The sequence below is a fragment of the Chironomus tepperi genome, unplaced genomic scaffold, assembly GCF_022539635.2.
Source record: "Chironomus tepperi strain 1889 unplaced genomic scaffold, CSIRO-AGI_Ctep_v1 contig_309, whole genome shotgun sequence".
In the NCBI taxonomy this organism is placed as follows: domain Eukaryota; kingdom Metazoa; phylum Arthropoda; class Insecta; order Diptera; family Chironomidae; genus Chironomus; species Chironomus tepperi.
Genome location: NW_027226431.1, coordinates 2,779,109 through 2,800,312, shown reverse-complemented (window position 1 = coordinate 2,800,312; position 21,204 = coordinate 2,779,109). Strand labels below are relative to the sequence as shown.

Below are 21,204 nucleotides of genomic sequence, written 5' to 3'. Positions count from 1 at the left end.
TCACCGTACAAATTTTGGATCTTATTGTTTTGTTTACAAACTTTAAGCTGCTGCTTTGAGTCATTTTAATTATTTTAAAAATATCGAGAAATACCACACGTAAAAAAGTCATTGTGAAGTCATCAATGAATAGTTAGCTGTGTGAATAGTGTCTCAATTAATCTAGTAACCTTTCTTTAAAAATAAATTGTTTTTAAACGATTAAAATTTTTATCGAATAAAAAATTCGCCGAAAATGGAAAAAGAATATTTAAACGAATCAGAGCATGCTGAAGATGACGGAAGTAAGACAGAACATCAAGGAAATAAGCAGTTCCGTGTCAGGAAGAAGCAGATGTATATAAAATTGCTTAATCAAATGGAATTTTACTTTTCATGCTCCAATTTAGCCAAAGATCGATTTATCGCTAAATTAATTGCTGAGGATCCATGTAAGTAATAAATACATTAACAGTTGATTCGAATTAACTCCTTTATATCATATTATAGATGTCCCATTGTCAACATTCTTGAGTTTTAATAAAATATCTCAGATTTTGAGGACTTACTTGATACCGGAAGAAAAGCATATACCCGAATTGGCGAAATCAGTCTCTAAATCAACAATACTTGAATTATCGGAAGATAAAACAAAGATTCAATTAAAAGCGGATGTTCCGAAGAAGACACAAGAGGAAATAGATGAATGCACAGTCTATGTCGAGCAAATTCCTATTAATTCAACTCATGACTCATTAAAATTAATATTCTCAAAATACGGAAAAGTTAATTATGTTAGTTTACCGCGGTATAAAAAATCAAGGCAAATTAAACAATTTTGCTTTATTGAGTTCGATGATCCTGCAAGCGTCCAAAATGTAGTTACTGCATTTAAGAAAATCGATGGTGTCCTGCAAGGAACAAGTGTCAAGCCAGAAAATCTATTAAGTATCGCAACATTTGAGAAAGACGATCATTGCGAAGAACCACCATTAAAAAAAGCTAAACTAGACAGTCAAGAACCTGAAAATACAGAAACGAATGTGCCAGAGAAGGAGGATGAATGTGATGACGAAAATGTCAAAAAAGATGAGGATGAAAAGGCAAGTGATAAGGAAGCTGCAACAGCTGATGATTCTACAACAACCGATAGTCCAAAAAAGAAGAAGAGGAAGCATAAGAGACGAAATACAGCCAAAAATAAATTAGTGGACGAGCATTTAATGTCAATGAAAGTCATGAGAAAGAATGAATGGAAGAAGCTCCGTAATGCCTACCTGAATTTAGAGCGTCAAAAGGCAAAGGAGATTAAAAAGATCCTCAGAGAAAGTTACAACAAACGAACAGACAATAAAAGTCAGGCATATTCAGCACTTACTACAAAAGTGTCTCCAAAAATCAACTTTTATGGATCACCAAATGAACGTAGTTCCGAAAATGTCAATGAGCCTGTAACCGAGCCGAAATCTGATCTTCAGTCAGGAAATCTTGTGTTTACTCCAGGCTGTATTGTCAATATCAAATTTAGAGAACCATGTGTTGAATTTAAGGAATTCAAGAAGGAATTAAAACAATTTCCAAGTGTACAGTATGTAGACATTATGGAAGGTGGCTCACAATGTTTTATTAGAGTAAATGCATCTCAAGCAGCACACGAACTGGTTAATCATTATTCAAGCTGTGAATATGAAACGGAAATATTAAAGGATGACCTTGAAAAAGATTATTGGAAGAAGATCATCGACAGCCGTGAGAAAAAGAAGAAGAATGAGGATAAAAGTAAGCCAAATCCTGAAAAGCGAATTCGACGTCGTGGACGAGAAAAGCTTGTTGACAAGATTTCTAAAGCTACACAGAATCAAATCATCAAGTTTGGTGATTTTGACGAACATACAGAATAATGTTATGTATAAAAATTTATTTCAACCTTTAATGAATTAAATAAGTGAATTTAAATATACAAGAACTGGATTATATTAGTATAAATCACAGAGTAGAAGAACCTCTAACATATATTTTTGTCTATAGTCATTAAACACATTCACTTCTTATTCTTTTTGGATTTAGCATCTTTTGCGTCACGTTCTTTCAAATAGCCATAATTGTTGATAGTTTCATACTCTTGGTCACATTTTAAAAGCAATCCATACCATTCATTTCCACTGACTCGTGGAAGTTCAATTGTTCCATCATATTCCTTTGGTAAGCATTTTGGTGCGATATAACTATGCAGAGAATCACGATCAGTTCCATGAAAGACAATTCTGTTACGGAGCTTCTCTCTCAAGAATGGCTTGAATAAAGCAAATACCATGTTGAAGACTTTTGGTTGATTAATCACATGAATGGCTTTAATACGTAATGGTACGGAATCTTGTAACCAATCAACAATTCTCTTTGCGAATGGTGGTGTAAATTGCCATGCCTGGTGTAGAGATAAACCATCCATATCGAAAATCACAACAGCTCCATTCACCTGAAAATAATCGAGGCTGTTTTCACTATGAAAATTAATTAAGATGAATTGTTTATTTACCTGTGTTTCTGGTTCTAGCATAGCAGCCTCTGTATTATGTTTAATGAAATTAATAGGATTATATGGCGATTATTTGATGAAATTTGAAGCATCAATCTTACCCAAAAACAGCACAACTCCTTTGAATACTTCGTCTAGGGTTACTTCCTTGTGGTTCCATTTTTCTAAGGAAATAATAATATTTACAATGTAAGATGATTGATGTATCAAGCTTCGGAAGCGAACATGATTCGAGAAATCGAGGTTTAAATTTTTAATCCGAGGATTTAAATTTTTAATCCTAGGATTTAAAAAAAAATTTAATCCATTTCAAACTTGAATTACATGGAGCAGACGAATGACCTATATCACTTTATTCCAGTCAATTTAAAACAATTACTTACTTCCGAGTTCGAGTAATAGTATTCTTCTGCCAAGCTGATCACGATTTGGGAATACAGATAAGATGTTTGCTTTAAAGATGTTTTCCTCTTTTGAAGGTTTTAGTCCATTATAAATTTCGTAATGCTTGATCTTGAACGCATAATATCGCTTAATCTGTTAAGTAAGTAAATAAATAAATTAGATTATTTTTCATACATTTATGCATGATGTACTCACAAGCTCAAATGCACTCTCGTAGTAATATTTGGTAGGTCTCAAAAATCTTATAAGCCAATCATCATTATCGAGCGGTACTGTTAAATTTGTTTCTAAAAATAAAGATATCTTTAAAGTTATAAACAGCATTTAATTGTGCTAATTACATTAATGACTTGAGGTCAATTAAGTTTTAGTATCGAAAAAAATTGAATGTAAATAATATTTTTGTCTGTACAGCTTATAATCTCCATTAATGATTTTGCATACAATGAGATTTTTAAAGAGAAATTGATAATTAATCATGCGTAAATGCATGTGCAAATTACAAAAGCGTGAATATACGAACTTAATTATAGATTCTAGAAGCTACAAAGTTCATCACATGACGTATGCATAATTTAACGACTTTTCAGAATTTAAATAATACTTAATTTTTTCCCTGCATTTTTAATTAAATTGTTCATTTTTCACATGACGTATGCATAATTTAACGACTTTTCAGAATTTAAATAATACTTAATTTTTTCCCTGCATTTTTTTACATTAAATTTCAATTTCAATAATCCGTTAAATTTTTCAATTTATTTAACGACCTATTAAAAGCTTAATGATCATCAATTTCTGTTTCTAAAGGCTGATTTCGTCATAAAATAAGAAGATGAATCTCATCATTACAACAATAAAAAAGCAACATTGAATAGTTTGACGTCATTAGAAAATATTTTCTTAAGGTTCAAGTTATGAATTTAATAAATCCAAAAAAAAGAATCTTTTTTTGTAATTTAATTTACATTAACAATAATGCGCTGTTGTATTTAATTAAGGCTGACTTCTCTAGAGGTTACATTCAAATCAAAACTTCCTACTAGCACTATTCGTTCTATTTATCGACTTATGCCTGCATAAGCTGTTTCGTATTAGATTTTCAATAATAATATTAATATAAAAAAAAGGTTCACAGTCAGCAAAAAAAGTTCACTTTCGTTTGAACCTTGAAAGAGAGTCTTAAAAAGCTGATTCAACACAAGCAATTTACACTCTTCTGTTTAATGTTGACAAACTCAGCATGTTGGTTTAAGGTCAGCGTATTACCTTGTGAGAGTAAATTTCTCAATTCCCGAATACCATTTTCTCGATTTTCTGGTGTCTCTCTCAATTCCTTGAATGCTATATCTTGACTGAATGGTGTTAGATCATCGAGTTCGAATTTAAGGACATAATCGCCAAGTTGAACTGATGGCAGGGCATCAATTTCTGATAACATTGTTGGAATCTCTGTAAATGACATCCAAAATATTAGTATTTAATCCTTAAACAATATTAAGCTATAGATAATGTGCATTAATGTGCAAAATAAGATTGATCGTGGCAATTGTTATGGCTTAGTGCTTGTTGATCGTTTCTACTGTGCTGGAATCTATTTTATTAATTATTCTACAGTGTTCTATTTAATCAGTGTGTGCTCTTATCTTTTTATGGTATTTAACAGTACTTACTCATGTTGGATTTTGCTTCTATTTATTTATCAATACAAATTACAACAAAACTAGAGAAGATGAGAAGATAGTTATTGATTGGATATGGGAGGAATTTTCAATTGAAGGCCATATGGCCACGTTGTTGGGTTAAAAGGTATAAAAGATTGAAATTAAGAATCAACGGTTATGAAAATTTTGAAAACTATGTCAAAAAAGCTCTTGGAATTTTGAAATTGATTGAAAAATTTGAAATTTAAAATTCTTGGACAAACCGGCTTTGTTTGACGTCTTAAGATAGTTTGCCTAATACAGTAAATCTCAGTTGATCTTTTAATGAACTTTTTAATCATTCTAATAAAGAATTCATGAATATTTTAGGGATTTTTATAAATTTTCATTGTTTGTAAACAAAAAATGTTTCAAAAAAGCTCCCAAAATTACATTCAAATTTCAAAAGTACGTTAAAAATCAAAAACTTCAAATTTCATTGCCAATCTCATGAAACTAAAACTATTATAAAGCTTCACCAAATGAAAATAATGATGCTTTATTGACTGTTTTCGGTAGATTTGAATCAAATGATTCAAGGGCGCACAATTTCACAATAATAAAGCTAAAATGCCACATGTCACTAACTAATACATTTCACAGGAATCCCAGTAAATAGCTTTGAATAAATTTTAAGCAATCCCCATAGTCAATGAGATTGCAAAAATTATTAAAATCACTTGAATATTCACTGATGTGTTTAGCGTGCAAAAATAATCATATCTGATTAAGATAATGACAATTTTGATTTCACAATTTGGTAAGCACAGGCAAGAAGCTTAAGCTTTAAGTAAATTGATTCCTCAATTATTTGACAACATTACTGAGTTTATTTGATTATAGGCGGATGAGAATTTGCATGTAAAAAAACAGAATTGATTTGTTAAGGCAATAATAAATCAGCAAACATTCTTTTGTTAAAGCTTTAAGTGCTTAGCTATTACTGACGTCATAGACTTGAAGAAATTAACTTCTCGGGATATGAGAAATGAGAAACACAAAGCAAGAATCGATAGAAAATAGATTGAGGGACTGGAATTAATAAATAGCACTAATTATTGTAATGATCATGATGAGTAACACAACAACAACAAAAATATTATGAATATTATGCATTTACTTTATCTCGGCACTTGCAAAATTTATAAACAGGAAATATATATAAAATAACTATCACAAATCACAGAACTTTTATTTTGAATAATTAATATCTGTAGAGTTAAGTAAAAGAACTTCTATACTAGGTAGCGATCTTCTACTCTCGTAAACAACTCGGTTAAGAATGACTCTTTTACTTAACAAAGCACTGCTATTTTATATATATTTATTTTCTACTCATTGCTCGTTATTCGACTCTATTTTTTTTCTCAGCAGCAAGCTTCATGCTCATATTCTCTTTTGCACAATTGCTTAATATCTTAAAAGTTAAAAGCGCGAGAGTAAATTGAGTATTGTTTCCTGCATGCGTACATCTGATTTATAAACATGATCACTTTTTTGTAACTTTTTGATCATTAAGGGAGCAAATAGGATGAACTCTGATTCTCTGAATTAATGGGAGAGATTTAAAGCTTAATTAGCATTGCATAGTAAACGATTTTGTCAAATAAGGTGTATTTTATTAGGGATGACTCAATGGGGATTTCTCAAAGGCACTAAGTATGAAATTCGTAAGATTTTGTTTGCATTTGTTCAAGATCGTAAGTTGAGGATCTTGGATATATACTTGATATTCCAATGAACCTGTAAGGTTACGTGGACTTTGAACAAAACTTTCATTTTTGCCGTTGACGTAGGTCAATTCTGAACTTTGGACCAGTTTTACGATTCTAGACAGGAGCGTATCCGTTATCAACCCAACCCCTACCCTTTTTGGAATAGATTCTTCTAAGGGTTATACTAGCCTAAGTATGACTAGTCATAATTTGTGAATTACACTGGATTAGACTTGACATTCCATTCGATTGAACCCAAGTCAGAAGAGAAGACCACCAACATTCTAGTCAGTGGTGGACAACCAATGCGACGCGACACACCAACTTGTCGCTTAACATTTTTTGATATTCCATAAACCGTATGCCGTGTAAATTTTCAGTCGAGGCTTAACATCAAGGATTGTCGCGAACAATAAAAGGTTGTCCATCATTGTTTCGGCCAATAAGCGTCATCTTGAAATTGACAACATTATTTATTGGATAAATGAGAAATCAGTCATCAGAAGCAAGTTTTTCGGATATAATTAAGATGACATTTTTCGAGGTTTGTCGCGAAAAGTTTGTTAACATTTAAGCTAAGACAACAAGACAGATTCTATTGTCGAAGCGAAATAATACGTCGTACGTCACATTAAAGTGCAAAGATTATTAAAAATTAAATAAGCACGTCACAAACTTGAAAAGGACTGGTTTTATTGATCGCGCTATCAAAAGCTAGAGAAATGTTTGGCTTAAGCAGTGATGGGCACGCTATTATTATCATGACACACCTTTGTGGTAAGCCCCCGCACACGGCATATGGTTCATGTTATTTACAAAAAATTATTGCGCCACATAAGCGTGACGTGTCACACATGTTGCTAAAGACTGTGTCACATCATAATCAGATTAAATTAAATCTCAGGATTTAAATTGTAACTTTTGAGTAGTGTTCTGCCCAACTGCCTATTTTTCTGCCAATGGCACTTTCTTTATAAAGATAGTATCTATGGAAGAATGTTGTCTCCTTGCAAATAAATAAAAGTGCCTACATGCAGATTCTGTCTGCATAAATCTAAAATGTAAATCAAACTGTGAACCTTAATATTCATCCATGATTTCATGTTGACGTAAAGTTCTTCTCCATTATTACTGCTATTTATGACGTTTATCATAAGTTCGAAATTTTGAGAGTTTAATATAATCCATCCAAATTAATAATAATCTTGCGATCATTCACTCTTCATGTTTGCGTTTTGAAGGTTGGTGAGGTCAGAAATTTAGACAATAATTTCAACACAAAATAAAAAATTCTTAAGTCATCTTCAAGAGAAGACATTGATCACAATTGAACTGTATGGTAAGGGGTTCATTCGCTTATTGGGTAACTCAATGGAGAGAGAGGGAGAAGGGGGGGTGGGGGCTGGGGGTCACTTTATATGATCTACCTTCGTTAGAGAGAAGGGATGGGGTTTAAAAATTCTCATTTTTTGTGCTACGTAATAAGGAAACGACCCCCTTGATCTTTGATGGAATATAAGTTAATTAATTAATTAATTTATTTAATATTAGACTTTAAAATGTAATTAATTTTAAAAATCACAAAAATTTTTCGACAATCCATTAAGATTTCATCATCCTGTGTAACGCTTCCACTACATGAATCAGCAAAAAAAAAGCGATTTTGAGTTCTAGAAATTACATTCTAATGAGTGCCCAAAACTCAAAAAAAAGTCAGAATGTCTATTTTAACTTTCATAAATCCTCTATTAAGTAATAATACAGTATCTAGTCTCAAATATCAAATTTTCCATTGGCAAAATTCTCATTAAGCAACGCAATTGTAATCATCTATTAATATCGCACATTACAGCTATATTTTTTGTGTCATATTTAATGACTTGTTCTATTAATTGATTTGACAGCAATGACAGTACAACTTTCATTAAGTATCTTCACCTTTAATTGAGTCGCTGTTATTTTCTGCAATTTCATCTTCAGTATTGACGTAAGTTAAGTAAGCAATAAGAACATTATGACTGAATGTGAGGATTTCGTAATTCTTCATTTCTGATCTGTTGACTTTTGCATTTAGCTCTGTGAATGTTTACTAAATAAGAACGGAAGCAGATAAGACAGAATTATTAATTACGTCATAAAAAATAATAAACTATGGATATTATGCAGTATAAACAATGACTATGAGTCTTTAATTATTAATGAACTTAGAATTAAATTTATTCATTATTAAGCAACAAGTTAAGCTAGGCCACATAAGCCTTCTTTAAACTTAATATGGTTTCATCAAGTTTTACCTTTATTTCATCAGAAATGATAAGTAATAAAATTAAAGTAAATGTGCGGAGGATGTAAAATCGCATTACAATACAATACAATTAATTGATCTGTAGCTTAAGCACGTGCTTGAGATATTAATGATAATTTTGTGATCTTATAGGTCAAATATTGTTAAGATTGTTTTAATAACGAGTTAAAACGGAATATTTGTTAATTAGGCTTTCTAAAATGTCTATTTCCTTAACAAAGCATCTAATCATCTAAATTATGATCAATTTTCCCACTAAAATTCTAATTCAAAAATCAGGTAAAATTAACGGTCAAAATAAATTTGAAAGTTTTTTTTGTTAAGAAACTTAAGTGCAGCCCCCTGGTAAACAATATAAAAACGCACGCGAAACAAAAATTATTTAAATTAATTAAAAAGTAGTCAAATAAAGTCATACCATCATCATGATTATTCCAGTTCGTTGCTTTACATGTGGAAAAGTTATTGGCAATAAATGGGAGGCATATTTAGGTCTATTACAAGCAGAATACACTGAAGGGTAAGTTTTTGCAATTAATTTGTCGGATTTCATAAATTAATGAATTTTGTTATTTTTTAAAGTGATGCGCTTGATGCTCTAGGCCTGAAAAGATACTGTTGCCGTCGTATGCTTCTTGGACATGTAGATTTGATCGAAAAATTGCTTAACTACGCACCTTTGGAACGCTAAATTTCTCTAAGTTTTATGCTGTAAAAAAGTTTTATTTTTTCAAGTTAAGGATAATAATAAATTAAGACATACTCAAAAATGGAAGTGCTGGAATTAGTTCTATTTTCATAGATTTTCAGGAAATAAGTTCAGAATTTTGATTTAATTTGTGTATCGCAACAGTCGCTCAACAGTTACACATCACACTTTCCTCGAGCAACATGTGAATCTAGTCTTCAATGTCACGGACGCATGTTTTTGGACATAATTTTTGTCACACAACTGTCACGTGACGATTCATACAGAAAAATTGAAAAAATCTGGAAAAAAAATACTGAAAATGCAAAATGATTAAGGAAGAAGTCATTGTAGCTCGATTTGAACAATCCTAAAATGCTAATTAAGCCAATTTTATTTATTTTTTTCCTTTCAATTTATCTTTTTTTTTTTGTTTAACTTACATGAATGACACGATTTGTTTGTACTTTGTATTGTTATTAATATTTTTACATTTAACATACAGAAGAGTTTCATTAAAAAGTGTTATCGAATGATTCGAAAAATCCTCTTTTTTTATGCATTCATTAATCAATTGGCTAATTCGAGCACTGTAGAATTTAACAAAAAAATGTTAATTTAAGTGCATTTATGTTGTGAATTTTCATATTCATTTTGTTCTCTTTTGCAATAATTATTTACAACAATTAATTCTATTAAATTTCAATTTTTAAAAATTACAACACAATATGTTTTTTAACAACATTTTGTACATTTCATAGAATTAATTTTGATTAATTGGAAACATTTATGATAATTAGAATGAATTTCTTTGAGATCTATCTTTTTTTTGACACTTGTCACATGTTTAACGTTCACTTTAACACTCATAAAGGAAGAAAGAAATGAAAGCAATGGATTTCAAGAGTATATTATCTAAGATTTTTTTAATAAATTTTTTCGTTTATGGTCGTTCCTCTAATCTCGTTTTTTTTTGTCTTTTATTCTTCATCAAAAAGATTCACTAAAAATTAAGAATAAATTATGTGAGAAAAATTCAATTAGATTTATATTGAATTTTGAATTCTGAATACTAATTTAAAAATAAGGCACTTTATAAAAAATAAATTTCGGTAATTTTTCATATTTTTTTTCCTCAAACTTTATGTTTCGTAATAAATCTAATAAAAATGTAAAGATATCTTCCTTTTGTTGATAAAATGATATATAAATTTTTTTCATTTAATATTATTATTTTTTTGTTCCATAAAACATTATAAAATCATCTCAATTTTCCGCTTAAAAATCTTTACACATAATTTCACTAAAACTGCTTACGGGTGAATCAAATTCATTTTCACTTCCATACATATAAAAAGATGAAGCTAGTTGCATTGGCATGGGATTTCCAACTGGACCATCAAGTGAATCCCAATCAAGTTGGGGACTATCGATGTCAGATTCAATATTATTATTGTAATAATGTAAAGGACTGTCGGATGTATAAAAAGCCTCTGAAAATTTTCCTATTTCAGTCTGACCGAATGTTTGCAAAAATCCCGGCAATGGAGTGACATTCTGTAAAGTTTATAAATTAATTAAGCCAACTGTTTAGTAGATTCTATAAATTGACTCATTTTACCTTCATATTATTCTTATTTGGATCCACTTTTTGTGTTGAATCTTCTACTATTTTTGATTTTCTTTTTGTCCTTTTCGTTGATGAGGGTGAGTTGTCGTTTTGCTACAGTAATTTAATTATAAATTAGAGATTTTTATTCAATAGAGATCTTTTTTGCATATTTTTGTGTTTCTTTAACTTTGTTAATTAATTAAATATATTCAAAGTGTGAGAAGCAAAAAGTTAAATTTCCGTTGTAAACGATTTTAAAATTTTTAACTGATTTATAACATTTGAAATTTTTGGGTTGAAATGAAATGAACTCGTGAATTAATGAACAGAAATTTGAAATGACGCATTGATTTTTTTGTGAATATTCATCAAATAATGAAAGACAGCTTGGGATATTGATTTTGTTACTCTTTTGCACACCATTCTAAGTAGATATTTAATGGAAGGAATACTTAACATTTGAATAAAAGATATTTGGAAAATTGTTCCTTGAAATAAAATTTTTGGGATTAAATAAATCCCACGGATTAAAAATAAATCCTTAGATTTATAAATCAGACTTAAAATGCAAGTTGCATCAACAACACAAAATTCATTCATAAACTCAAACTCTGATAATAATCAGTGACGTATCGAGTACAACACCCCAAATCGAACCAAAAATTGCGCAACGCCCACAAAAATATGCTAAGAAATTGAAAAAAAAAATCAATGAAATATTACCATTTTATGCTTATCAGGATTGAGATTTTTGTTCTTACTACGCATCGATGAGAAGAATGTTTGTGAATCAGGAAAATTTCGTCGATCATCGGGATTCATCATCCAATTATTATTGTAATATTCATGCTAGAGAGGAATGCACATAAATCCAATGACTTTCAATTTTAATTAAATATTTTTATTTATTTACCGAATACCATGACATTGGATAACGTTTATGTGGATAGGAATGAGGCGTATGATGATGACTATATCCAATAGGTGTCGGTGACCGATCATTCATAATGGGCATCTGTAATAAAACATAAATTAAACATTATATCCTCGTACTATGCCTACTAAGAAGCTTTTTTCAATCAAAATATTTTGAATGAGTGGGAAAATTTCCATTTTCTGAGAGAAAAATGCTCTCTCGCTGCTGAAAGCTCTTTTCCTCTCCCAAACCATTCGTACGTTCGTTGATTGAGTGTTATATACTTTTTCATTATTATATATTATGCTCACACAAATTCAACAAGTGGCTGATTCTCTCATATTCGATTTTTTTTATTTTCTTCTTTTTTTCGGGAAAGAAAAACTTTTTTTTTTGTTGTAATTTCGTGTATGTGTGCATATATACAGTCATGTATGCTGTAAATAAACTTTTCAATTATAAGGATGACTATTGAGATTTTTTTGAGTTTGTTTACAGGAAAAATGTCAACCGATAAAAAAAATGACGAATTAATTCCAACATTTTGCAATTTACCCTCCAAAAAAATATACTTTATTTAACCAATTTATTACCCTAACATACATGCATATGCTCAATGAACATCTTACAGTATCAATGAGCATGCTCACTAGATACCTCAGCTCAACAACAGTGAGCTGAGATACGGCAACAGTGAGCTCAGTTACAGCAACAGTGAGCTAAGTGAGCAACATTCAGTTGAGATACCTAGTGAGCAAGCTGATTGCTACCGTAAGATCCTCATTGAGCAAATGCCTGCATGTTAGAGTTAAGTATAGTCACAATCATAATTCATTGAGTAGCACTGCCAATTTATTGGGAGCAATGAAAATGATTTTTATGCATTTATGGTGTTAGTTTGTCGAAAAAAGAAGGAAATATTATCAAGCAACAGTGAATGAAAGACGAAGAAGGCAATGTAAAATTGTGTGGAATGAAAAAAATCAAAGTGAGAGGATGAATATAAAAAAAAAATTCACAACGCATGTGTCAAACATTCTTTTTCTTTCTTCCCATCATCAGGATGTTTCGCGCTTTACCACGCTTTTTACTGTTACAACCATTTTTTACATACTCAGTTTGTCTGTACAATGGAAATGTTTTTCACTTGAATTCATGTCAGAAACTATTAGAAGATGAGTTTGGGATGTGATGACTTGTCAATAAGCATTAATATTATCTGTGACAAGTATTATTCGTTGTTTAAATACTGGAAACAATCAACTATCTCCTTGTAGACATCAGAGAACTTCACATCTGCATCCTTCAGGAAGTCTTTTAATCCATACTGCATTTTATCTTCAATTTTCTGTAGAGATGTTCTGATTTTTGCAAAATCCTCGTCAATGTTGTTGTAAATTGTTTGTTGATTCTTAAGAAGCTGGAATGTGTCATTGTTTTGATTATTATGAGGCTTAATCTAGTTCACTTATTATGGACGTAGCATAATAACAATTTTTTTTTTGGCCAAAAAGGGACAGGCATTGTTATAAAAAGATCTTAATCCCGGCACTTAATAAATGATAATAAGCAAATCATGTTCGTTAGGACATGTGTCACTTTATATGTTGTAACTTGTGATTTTCACTTGAAGGAACATTTCGCTCAATTTAAGGGGAGTCGACTGGATTATACTGAGCAATAGTATAATGTTTATATGGTACTTGATTTTGATACTTAAAATACTTAGATTAGTAAAAGGGAAACGAAGTTATGATTTTCAGTTGTCTTACGAACTCTAAAGTTCTGTTCAATGAGTCTTTCGCCAATGATGTAAAAAGGGAATCGACGTTATGATTTTCAGTCGGTCTTACTATTCAGCTATCAAAGTTCATCCACATTTTGTCATTGCTACTTCCGAATTTGATAATGTTTGTGAAGTCTTTAAGATATTGGACAAGTTGTTCCTTCATGTAAAAGGCATAAGTAGCAAATCTAAAGATGTCAAGTAATCTAAAGATGCCTAAATCAGCCCTTAGTTTGACTAATTTATAGCTTATAGACTTCTTCTGTTTTTACAGGAAGACATAAACGTAATGAACAATTCCTACTTGACCATAAGCAAGCAACACTTAACATTTCAATTAAATTAGCACCACTTAGTTAACAACCCCAATCTACTCACATAATATCTAATAATCACACGATTCTTAAACGGTTCCATATACTCCTGAAGCATAAGCGTTTGTGTTGATTTTATATCCGATGTAATTTTCTTCCTCAAACCCTCAAACTCATTGTAAAGATATTTAATTTGATAGTTGGAATGCTTATAAATTGCATTGCATGCATCAAATGCAATTTCAAAATAAACTGTTTTATAGCTATCCCAACATTCAATAAGATTGTAATCATCATTTACAGTTGATTCAATTTCAGCAACATATTGATTCAAAATGTTGAGTAGATGCTTGAAAAAGATTTGATAAAATTTCATATTCTTCCGTATTAATATCCTTATATCCTTTAATGAACGTGATATGTTCACTTTTATACGAGATTTGACATTCGATGCGAATCTGTAAAGATTCTTAATGTCAACGACGAAACCGTCCCGTTCGAAAAGCTCATTTGTTAAGCGTATCCAATTTTCACCGTATTGAATCAAAAGATTTGTCACATTTTGTGTAAAGTCTTCCTCGCTCATTGTCAAAGTCACCATTGATAAATTCAAGTGTTGCTGAATTTCGTTCAAGGCTAGAAGATATTCTGTCTGTACATTATTTGCCGATTCTGCGATCTATTTTGATATCAACAAAGTTGTTAAGGATCTTTAAGTCACGAAAGTTTCATAAATAATTACGTGAAGTCCATTGAAAGTTGAAATTAATACGATAAGTACTTGAAGAAGCTTCATGACGAATGTGATGCTGTAAATTAGATCTCCAGCAATAAACTGACATTAATTTTTATCCAGTATGAAATGGGAGACAAGCAGCTAATTAAATATTTATATCGTTCAAGTATATGATCTCATATACGTATTTGGGGAGTAAATATATAGTACAATACCGTCTTAATAAGCTTATTATTATATTTTAGAAAGAACAGAAAGACATTCCCACATTTCTCGATATGTGGGAAACTTGCAAGCCATGACGTACATTGAGAGCATTCCACAAATTTTCCACTCATCGTCGGAACTAATAAGACATGTGTAAATGCAAATAAATATTCAACTTACATTGTGATGTTCTGATAGTTTACTGATACCATTCGTGGTCGTTACATTCTGCTGTTGCTTCTCATTTTCTTGTGGAATTTTATTCACCTTACTGCTTTCAGGTGAATAATCTAGAAATAAAATATTTATTTATGTAAATTTTTCAAAATGCATGATCAAGCATATACACCCATTTTAGGTATATCCCGAGCAGCACAGCATATTCGATAGTCATTCCGCAATTATCGAGAAGTACTCAAGAGACTGGATAGGTCAGAAGGGAATGTCAATTAGATGTGGCCGTAGTAAGTAGTCAAGTAAGTACTGCGCAAATGGCAAAATGTCGAGATTCCGAAAAGCCACACAGCTGGATGTTAGGAACCCATTCGACAGAAACAAAGTTGGATATGCCGCTCGGGATATTTTCATGTGTATGGAATATTAAAAAAATTAAATTGCGATAAGGCAAAAATAAAAGTCTTACCTGTTGCCGTAGTGGCTTCTTCATTCTTCTGAACATGTTGTTGATTTTCCTTACAATTTTCATTCTCATTAAATGATTCATTTTTATGTTTTTTGGCAACTTCTTCTTCTCGTTCCGTATTATTATCATCATTCTTATTTATAGCCTTCTCATCTTTTGGAATTTCTTTTTGGGAATTTGAATTTCCATCTTGTTTTTCATTGGACGACTCATCAAATGAGGGATTCACACTGACTTGTTGATCATTACGAGTATTATTATTGTTATTATTATTTGTTTTATCGTCTGATTCATTTAGTTTTGCCACATTTGGATTATTTATCGTTGATGTATCCACGTGCTTAACATTAACATCCTTATCTAATAATTTTTCACTATTTTGTCCCTCTTGTTGCTGTGATGTACTGAATGAGAAGTCATTTGAGCGTAAATTATTCGTTGAAGGATTAAAATCTCCTTGCTGACGATGATGATTGATTTGGGATGGATGTTGGTGTGGTATTGTTGACGAAGACGATGGCGGAGTTGGATAATGATTATATTGATGATCTGATGAATTACTATTATTATACGGTTGATGCTGGGAATTTTGTAAAGGATAGAAATGAGGCGATGAATGATTTGGTAACTGTGGTGGATAATGATGTTGACTTTGATGATATCCATAATGATATCGATAATTTGAGGGAATATTTCTTGGATAGGAATATGATTCGTATGAGCTTTGATGATGATTATGTGGATGGTGAGTTCCGTAATAGCTAGATGGGGGCTGTTGATGCATATTCGAATAATAAAATTGACTGTTTTCGTTGTTCGATTCGAATGGTGGAAAGTTGCTTCCTTGGCCGTTAAAATGATGATTACTGGGAAGATGATGATGATTGTGGATATTGTGTCTTGAGAATCCTTCGTATAGCGGCGATTGTGGAGTCTCATTGTTTAATTGTGTGCTACCAAATCGATTAAGTGATGGGCTGTTATTCGATGCAAAATATGTATTATGAATGCTATTGTAGTGATGATAATGATTATGGTATTCAGGATAGCAATCCATTTTTACGCTTGATTTTTTTTTTCCTTTCCTTTTTTTGGTCGAAATGTTATCCAACTTTTCCACGTCCTCGAGCTTTTTTTCCCTCTAGTTCACTTTTATTTATTTACGTTATTAGTTTTTCCTCTATGCTTTTGTGTTCAGAATAAGCTCACAAAAGGAGCAGCAAGTACAAAATCAATATTTTGCGAATACCGAATCAGTAAACTCACACTGTTTTATTTTTTATTCTTCAGGCTGGTTGACTTTAATAGGCATCGTATCGTATGTTTTGAAAAAAATTGGCTTTCATCGATTTTTGAATAGGCACTATAGCACATACACATATTTCAAACTGTTTTTTTTCTATTTCTATTTTTTTGTATTTTTTCCTACTCAATACTCGTGTCAATTTGTCTCATTTTTTGCATTTTTATTCTAATGATATCCAACAGTTACTGTTTCTTTATATACACAATTTTCAGTCACGTTTATAGATAATATATTTTTAGATTTCAACATTGTGGAAGTATACATTTGATATCTTTCATGCGCGCTTGACCAAAAATTCAATCTTTCATTCTTGTCATATTTCCATGTATCGCCACATCTATAATATAAACAATCACTGGATTCCGTTTACTTGATTTTAAAATACCTCAAGTTTAATACTCAACATGATTATGAGTAGAATGAGAGACTGCCTTATCATGACATGTGTTTGAGATTTATATACGGTTGTAGATTATTTCACCATAAATTTCTGCATTTATGCTTGTTGCTGCATATTGATTTTTAAATAAAATCATACTTTTAACACTTAAAGAGTATTATGACTTATGACATCTGCCTTGCTAATAACAAGTGTTTTTAAGCCATGTAAAACACAAAATAGCTTAATAACAATACAAAACTGTGATAGAAATTAAATTTTCATATTTTAAATCAATAAAATATTTCTAGTTCACATAATCCGGCGACTATCGATTATTCCCCTGATTTTTCGCAGTAGAAATGACTTGTTACTGTCATATGAATATGAGTCATCGACCAAAACGCTTGGAAAACTTAATTAAACTATTTTTAGCATGCTTTGTTTTGAAAAATTTCTAAATTTAACTTGAAAACTTTTTGTAAATGACGCAAAAATTAATGCAAAAATGACGCGAAAATATAAATGACAAAAATACGTTACAAATGTCAAAAACATCAAGTCACGTGGCTTGCATCATTAATAAACTTTCAGTTCCTTTGAACCGCCATGAACAACGACAAACAATAAAAATAAACAGATTCAAATCAGACAACGCAAAATAAACAAAATCAAATGACATTCCTGAAAAACTTTTCAGACTTGATCCTTGCTTTCGAAAGTTAGTCTATTTGTAACATTTGCAAAATTTCAATGAAAAAATGTTTATACAATGGTGATGAGTTCAAACAGGAGTTTGAAAAGTTCACATCATAATACAATAAAATAAATCCAGCTAGAACTAGGCGCTACATTGATTTTTTTTTTGTGTTTTCCGCTCCCTTTCCATTCTTTTATTTAATGTTTTGTAAAGAGCATTTGTTTTATGTTTCGAGTATTTTTCAACATCTTTTCCTGGATATTCACACTCTCTTGAAACAAAGTATTGATTCATATAAAAAAAAAGAAAAATAAAGACTGAAGTGGTGGATAAAAAATATAAAAAAAGGAGTAGCACAATAGAGAGAATGCTTGAGGAAAGGATGATGACGAAGTCATGAGAAAATCAATATTTTGCTTCATTCATAAATAGAAAAAAAAGTGCGAATAGCAAGAATGGTTGGTGGTGAACGGGGGCGCGCAGAAAAAAAAAAATATTTGAAACTGACAGCAACAAGACGAAAAAAAAAATGAAAACAACAACAATCGAAAATGTGTTGGTGGGCACGGGGATTCATACGAAATAATATATTTGGGTATATAATGGAATGTTGTCGGTTAGGTGGTGTAGTCAGGGGAGGCACCGACCCCCTTCTGAGAATTGGAAAATTGTTTATTTTGTAGCGGTATTTTTAATTTTGAAATTTTTTGTTTGCTTCTTTTCGAAAATTCAAAAAAATAACGGTTGGACTTTACCCCTGTATGTCGGTTCTTATGACTTGAAGGCATTTATTGCAAATTTTAATAATTTTAATATTGACAGTAAGGATTGCTTCCTTCATCATAAAAACTTTTCCTTTTCCTCCCCAAAATTGTTGTTTTCTGGGTGCTTAATTTTCAATCAAACGAACCAAAAAAAAAGCAGCTATTTGGAGGTGGTGGTCTCGTTTCTGTGACGAGAAAAAAAAACTCACAGTTACATTTACATTTTTCTGCTTATGTACATCTGGGGAAAAGCTTTTTTTCTCCTTTTGTTGCTAAAAAAAATCTTACACGCTGTATACACAAAAAAAAAAAAAAAAAAAATCGGTATGTATATGTACAAAGGACATAATATGTACAGAACATTGTGAAAATATGCGTTATCCTATCTTCTCATTTTCTCCATTTACTTTACATTCATCTCGGAAAAATGATGAAGCATCTTATGTATTGTGTAGGTCTATTTTTTTTATTCTTTTCATTTTTTTTCGTCGAAAGTGTTGGGTGTATGAAGTGATTTGAGTCGCATGTCGAGTTTTTCTTGCTGGAGCTTAACGGAAAATATTTGAATTTTTTTTTGTAGATTTTTGCAGATTTTCAACGGAAAAGTTTTGAATATTTCTTGTAGATTTTTAACGGAAAAAATTGAAAAAATTCTAGTACTTTTTTAACGGCTTTTTTGAACATTTCATGAAGATTTTTGCAGACCTAATTTGAATATTTCTTGCAGATTCTAGCTGAAAAATTTGAAATTTCTTGTAGATTTATAACAGACATACCTAATTTGAATATTTTCTGTAAATTTTCAACTGATAAATTTGTAAATATTTACAAAATTGATGAAATTTACTAAAATGTTTAAATTGAATTTTTGATTCTTTTGAAGCCGTAACTTAATACTGGTATGCATCCTACTCTGATTTATGAGTTACTTTATCGATTTTATTAAATCCAGTAGAAGATTTTTGGCATTTTATCCTATAACGTGTCAATTTTTAATTTGAAATTTTTCCGTTTTTTAAACAGCCATTTGTTATGCTTCTTAACACAACATTCTATAAACTTAATCAATTATTGATTGAAACGTATGCTTATTTCCTCCAAAAAATTCCAATTGTTTGAAAATTTAGCACACGAATTTTTTTCGTCCGTATGCCTCAATATACATGACATGCATCCACCCACATACATCCAGAGAACAGCACCTTTCAAAAATCTAGGTATTTACTCTTTAAGCATGCTATGCTTTAAAGCATAACAGTTAAAGTTCTCCCTCAATGTGGAAAAGCTTGCTTGGGAAATTTATTTATATTTCCAATACATTCAAACGCAAAATAAAATCACACGTGATGCGCAAACATACAATATTTAAGAAGGAAAGTATATGATACTAGACTTGATAACGAAAAAAATTCGATATTTTTTTCATGCTGTGTCTCGCATTACATAGATTTTTTTTTTTGCAGCCTATACTCCTGCTTATGTACAACTCCGTAGGTTTGTAACATTTTTTTTTTTGGGAGAAAAAAATGAGCAGAACAAAAAAAAATTTAAGGGAGTTGAGAGTTATTGAAATGCTTTATGGCTGTGACTCTTGATATCTACAGGGATCTATGAAGGCGGAAAATCCACACAGCATAGGTGAAAAGGAATTGAGTTACTGCTAAAAATTTTTGACATGTGCAATTTGCGTCATGAGAAGAAAAAAAAAGAATCGCAGAATATTGGCATTTTCTTCTCTCTCCCATCCATTCTTCATGTGAGGAAACGGAATTGTAATAAATAATCAATAATTTGTTTGGTGATAATTGACGGAATAATTTTTTTTTTTTGTGTCCGCAATGTTTGTTATGCTTTATGCTTCTTGGTGGACTTTCTTTAATTATTTTAAATATATCCAAAGTAAGCATTGAAATAATTTAATTTTTTTTCACTTAAATAATCACAAAATTTTCACACTTTAACTAACCATAATCATAAAAAAATTGTTTATAAACACTTAATCCTTAAACTTCCTTTAAAAATGTCTTTATTATATGTCGAGCACTCTTTAGCAATTCTGTACGATTCGAAAATTTCCGTAAGACTGAGCTTATGTTTGTTGATTTTCCAGATATACATACATACATTATTATATTGAGAGAAAAAAAAGTTTTTCCGTTCTTTTTTTTTCATTTTTTGTTCATTCTCTCGTGATACATAGAATACATAAATGGGTGAGTGGGTGAACGTAGAAAAAGAATAGTATTTAATGATTTTCTCTCTCAATAGCTATGACAGGGAATGTAAAAAATTTCCCATTTTTTTTGGTGTGTATCAATGTCAATCTAGAGAATTTTTCCGTACACGAAATGATGTTGCATAGATTACAATCACATTTCATGACACAAACAGTATTCCTTTATGTACAGCATTTTATACTTAATGAAATAAATGAGAGAATAAGTTTTATGTGTGTTGAGGAATCAGCTGTATTGTTTTTAATCGTGGATGGAGAGACAGAGAGTAGCATG

At 30.8% G+C, this 21,204-nt stretch overlaps 4 protein-coding genes and 1 long non-coding RNA gene across 6 annotated transcripts; 2 read left to right on the top strand and 3 right to left on the bottom strand.

Moving 5' to 3' along the window:
• Positions 1–21: 21 nt before the first annotated feature.
• Larp7 (La related protein 7) lies at positions 22–1,945 on the top strand. The gene is made up of 2 exons (XM_070643087.1): positions 22–431; positions 490–1,945. The coding sequence occupies exons 1-2, from the start codon at positions 236–238 to the stop codon at positions 1,878–1,880; spliced, it is 1,587 nt and encodes a 528-aa protein (XP_070499188.1). The 5' UTR covers positions 22–235; the 3' UTR covers positions 1,881–1,945.
• Positions 1,878–5,917, bottom strand: LOC139092615 (alpha-tocopherol transfer protein-like). 2 transcript variants are annotated; one of them, XM_070643088.1, is made up of 8 exons: positions 5,744–5,917; positions 4,594–4,643; positions 4,190–4,372; positions 3,116–3,207; positions 2,899–3,052; positions 2,617–2,679; positions 2,516–2,544; positions 1,878–2,455 (listed from the first exon to the last, which is right to left on the bottom strand). In XM_070643088.1, exons 2-8 carry the CDS (start codon positions 4,595–4,597, stop codon positions 2,021–2,023), a joined length of 960 nt encoding a protein of 319 aa, XP_070499189.1. In that variant the 5' UTR covers positions 4,598–4,643; positions 5,744–5,917; the 3' UTR covers positions 1,878–2,020. The 2 variants fall into 2 exon arrangements, with proteins under 2 accessions (XP_070499189.1, XP_070499190.1); XM_070643089.1 differs by lacking the exon at positions 4,594–4,643.
• A 2,704-nt stretch (positions 5,918–8,621) lies between these two features.
• Positions 8,622–9,418, top strand: LOC139092825 (uncharacterized). Its single transcript, XR_011544630.1, has 2 exons — positions 8,622–9,163; positions 9,226–9,418. It is a non-coding gene; the product is annotated as an uncharacterized lncRNA (long non-coding RNA).
• Positions 9,419–9,723: 305 nt separating this feature from the next.
• LOC139092629 (putative uncharacterized protein DDB_G0285119) lies at positions 9,724–21,100 on the bottom strand. Its single transcript, XM_070643106.1, has 7 exons — positions 20,661–21,100; positions 15,546–17,188; positions 15,083–15,192; positions 11,857–11,958; positions 11,667–11,792; positions 10,953–11,054; positions 9,724–10,888 (listed from the first exon to the last, which is right to left on the bottom strand). Exons 2-7 carry the CDS (start codon positions 16,600–16,602, stop codon positions 10,610–10,612), a joined length of 1,776 nt encoding a protein of 591 aa, XP_070499207.1. The 5' UTR covers positions 16,603–17,188; positions 20,661–21,100; the 3' UTR covers positions 9,724–10,609.
• LOC139092727 (uncharacterized) lies at positions 12,896–14,825 on the bottom strand. Its single transcript, XM_070643251.1, has 3 exons — positions 14,702–14,825; positions 14,024–14,638; positions 12,896–13,279 (listed from the first exon to the last, which is right to left on the bottom strand). The coding sequence occupies exons 1-3, from the start codon at positions 14,753–14,755 to the stop codon at positions 13,091–13,093; spliced, it is 858 nt and encodes a 285-aa protein (XP_070499352.1). The 5' UTR covers positions 14,756–14,825; the 3' UTR covers positions 12,896–13,090.
• Positions 21,101–21,204: the final 104 nt, after the last annotated feature.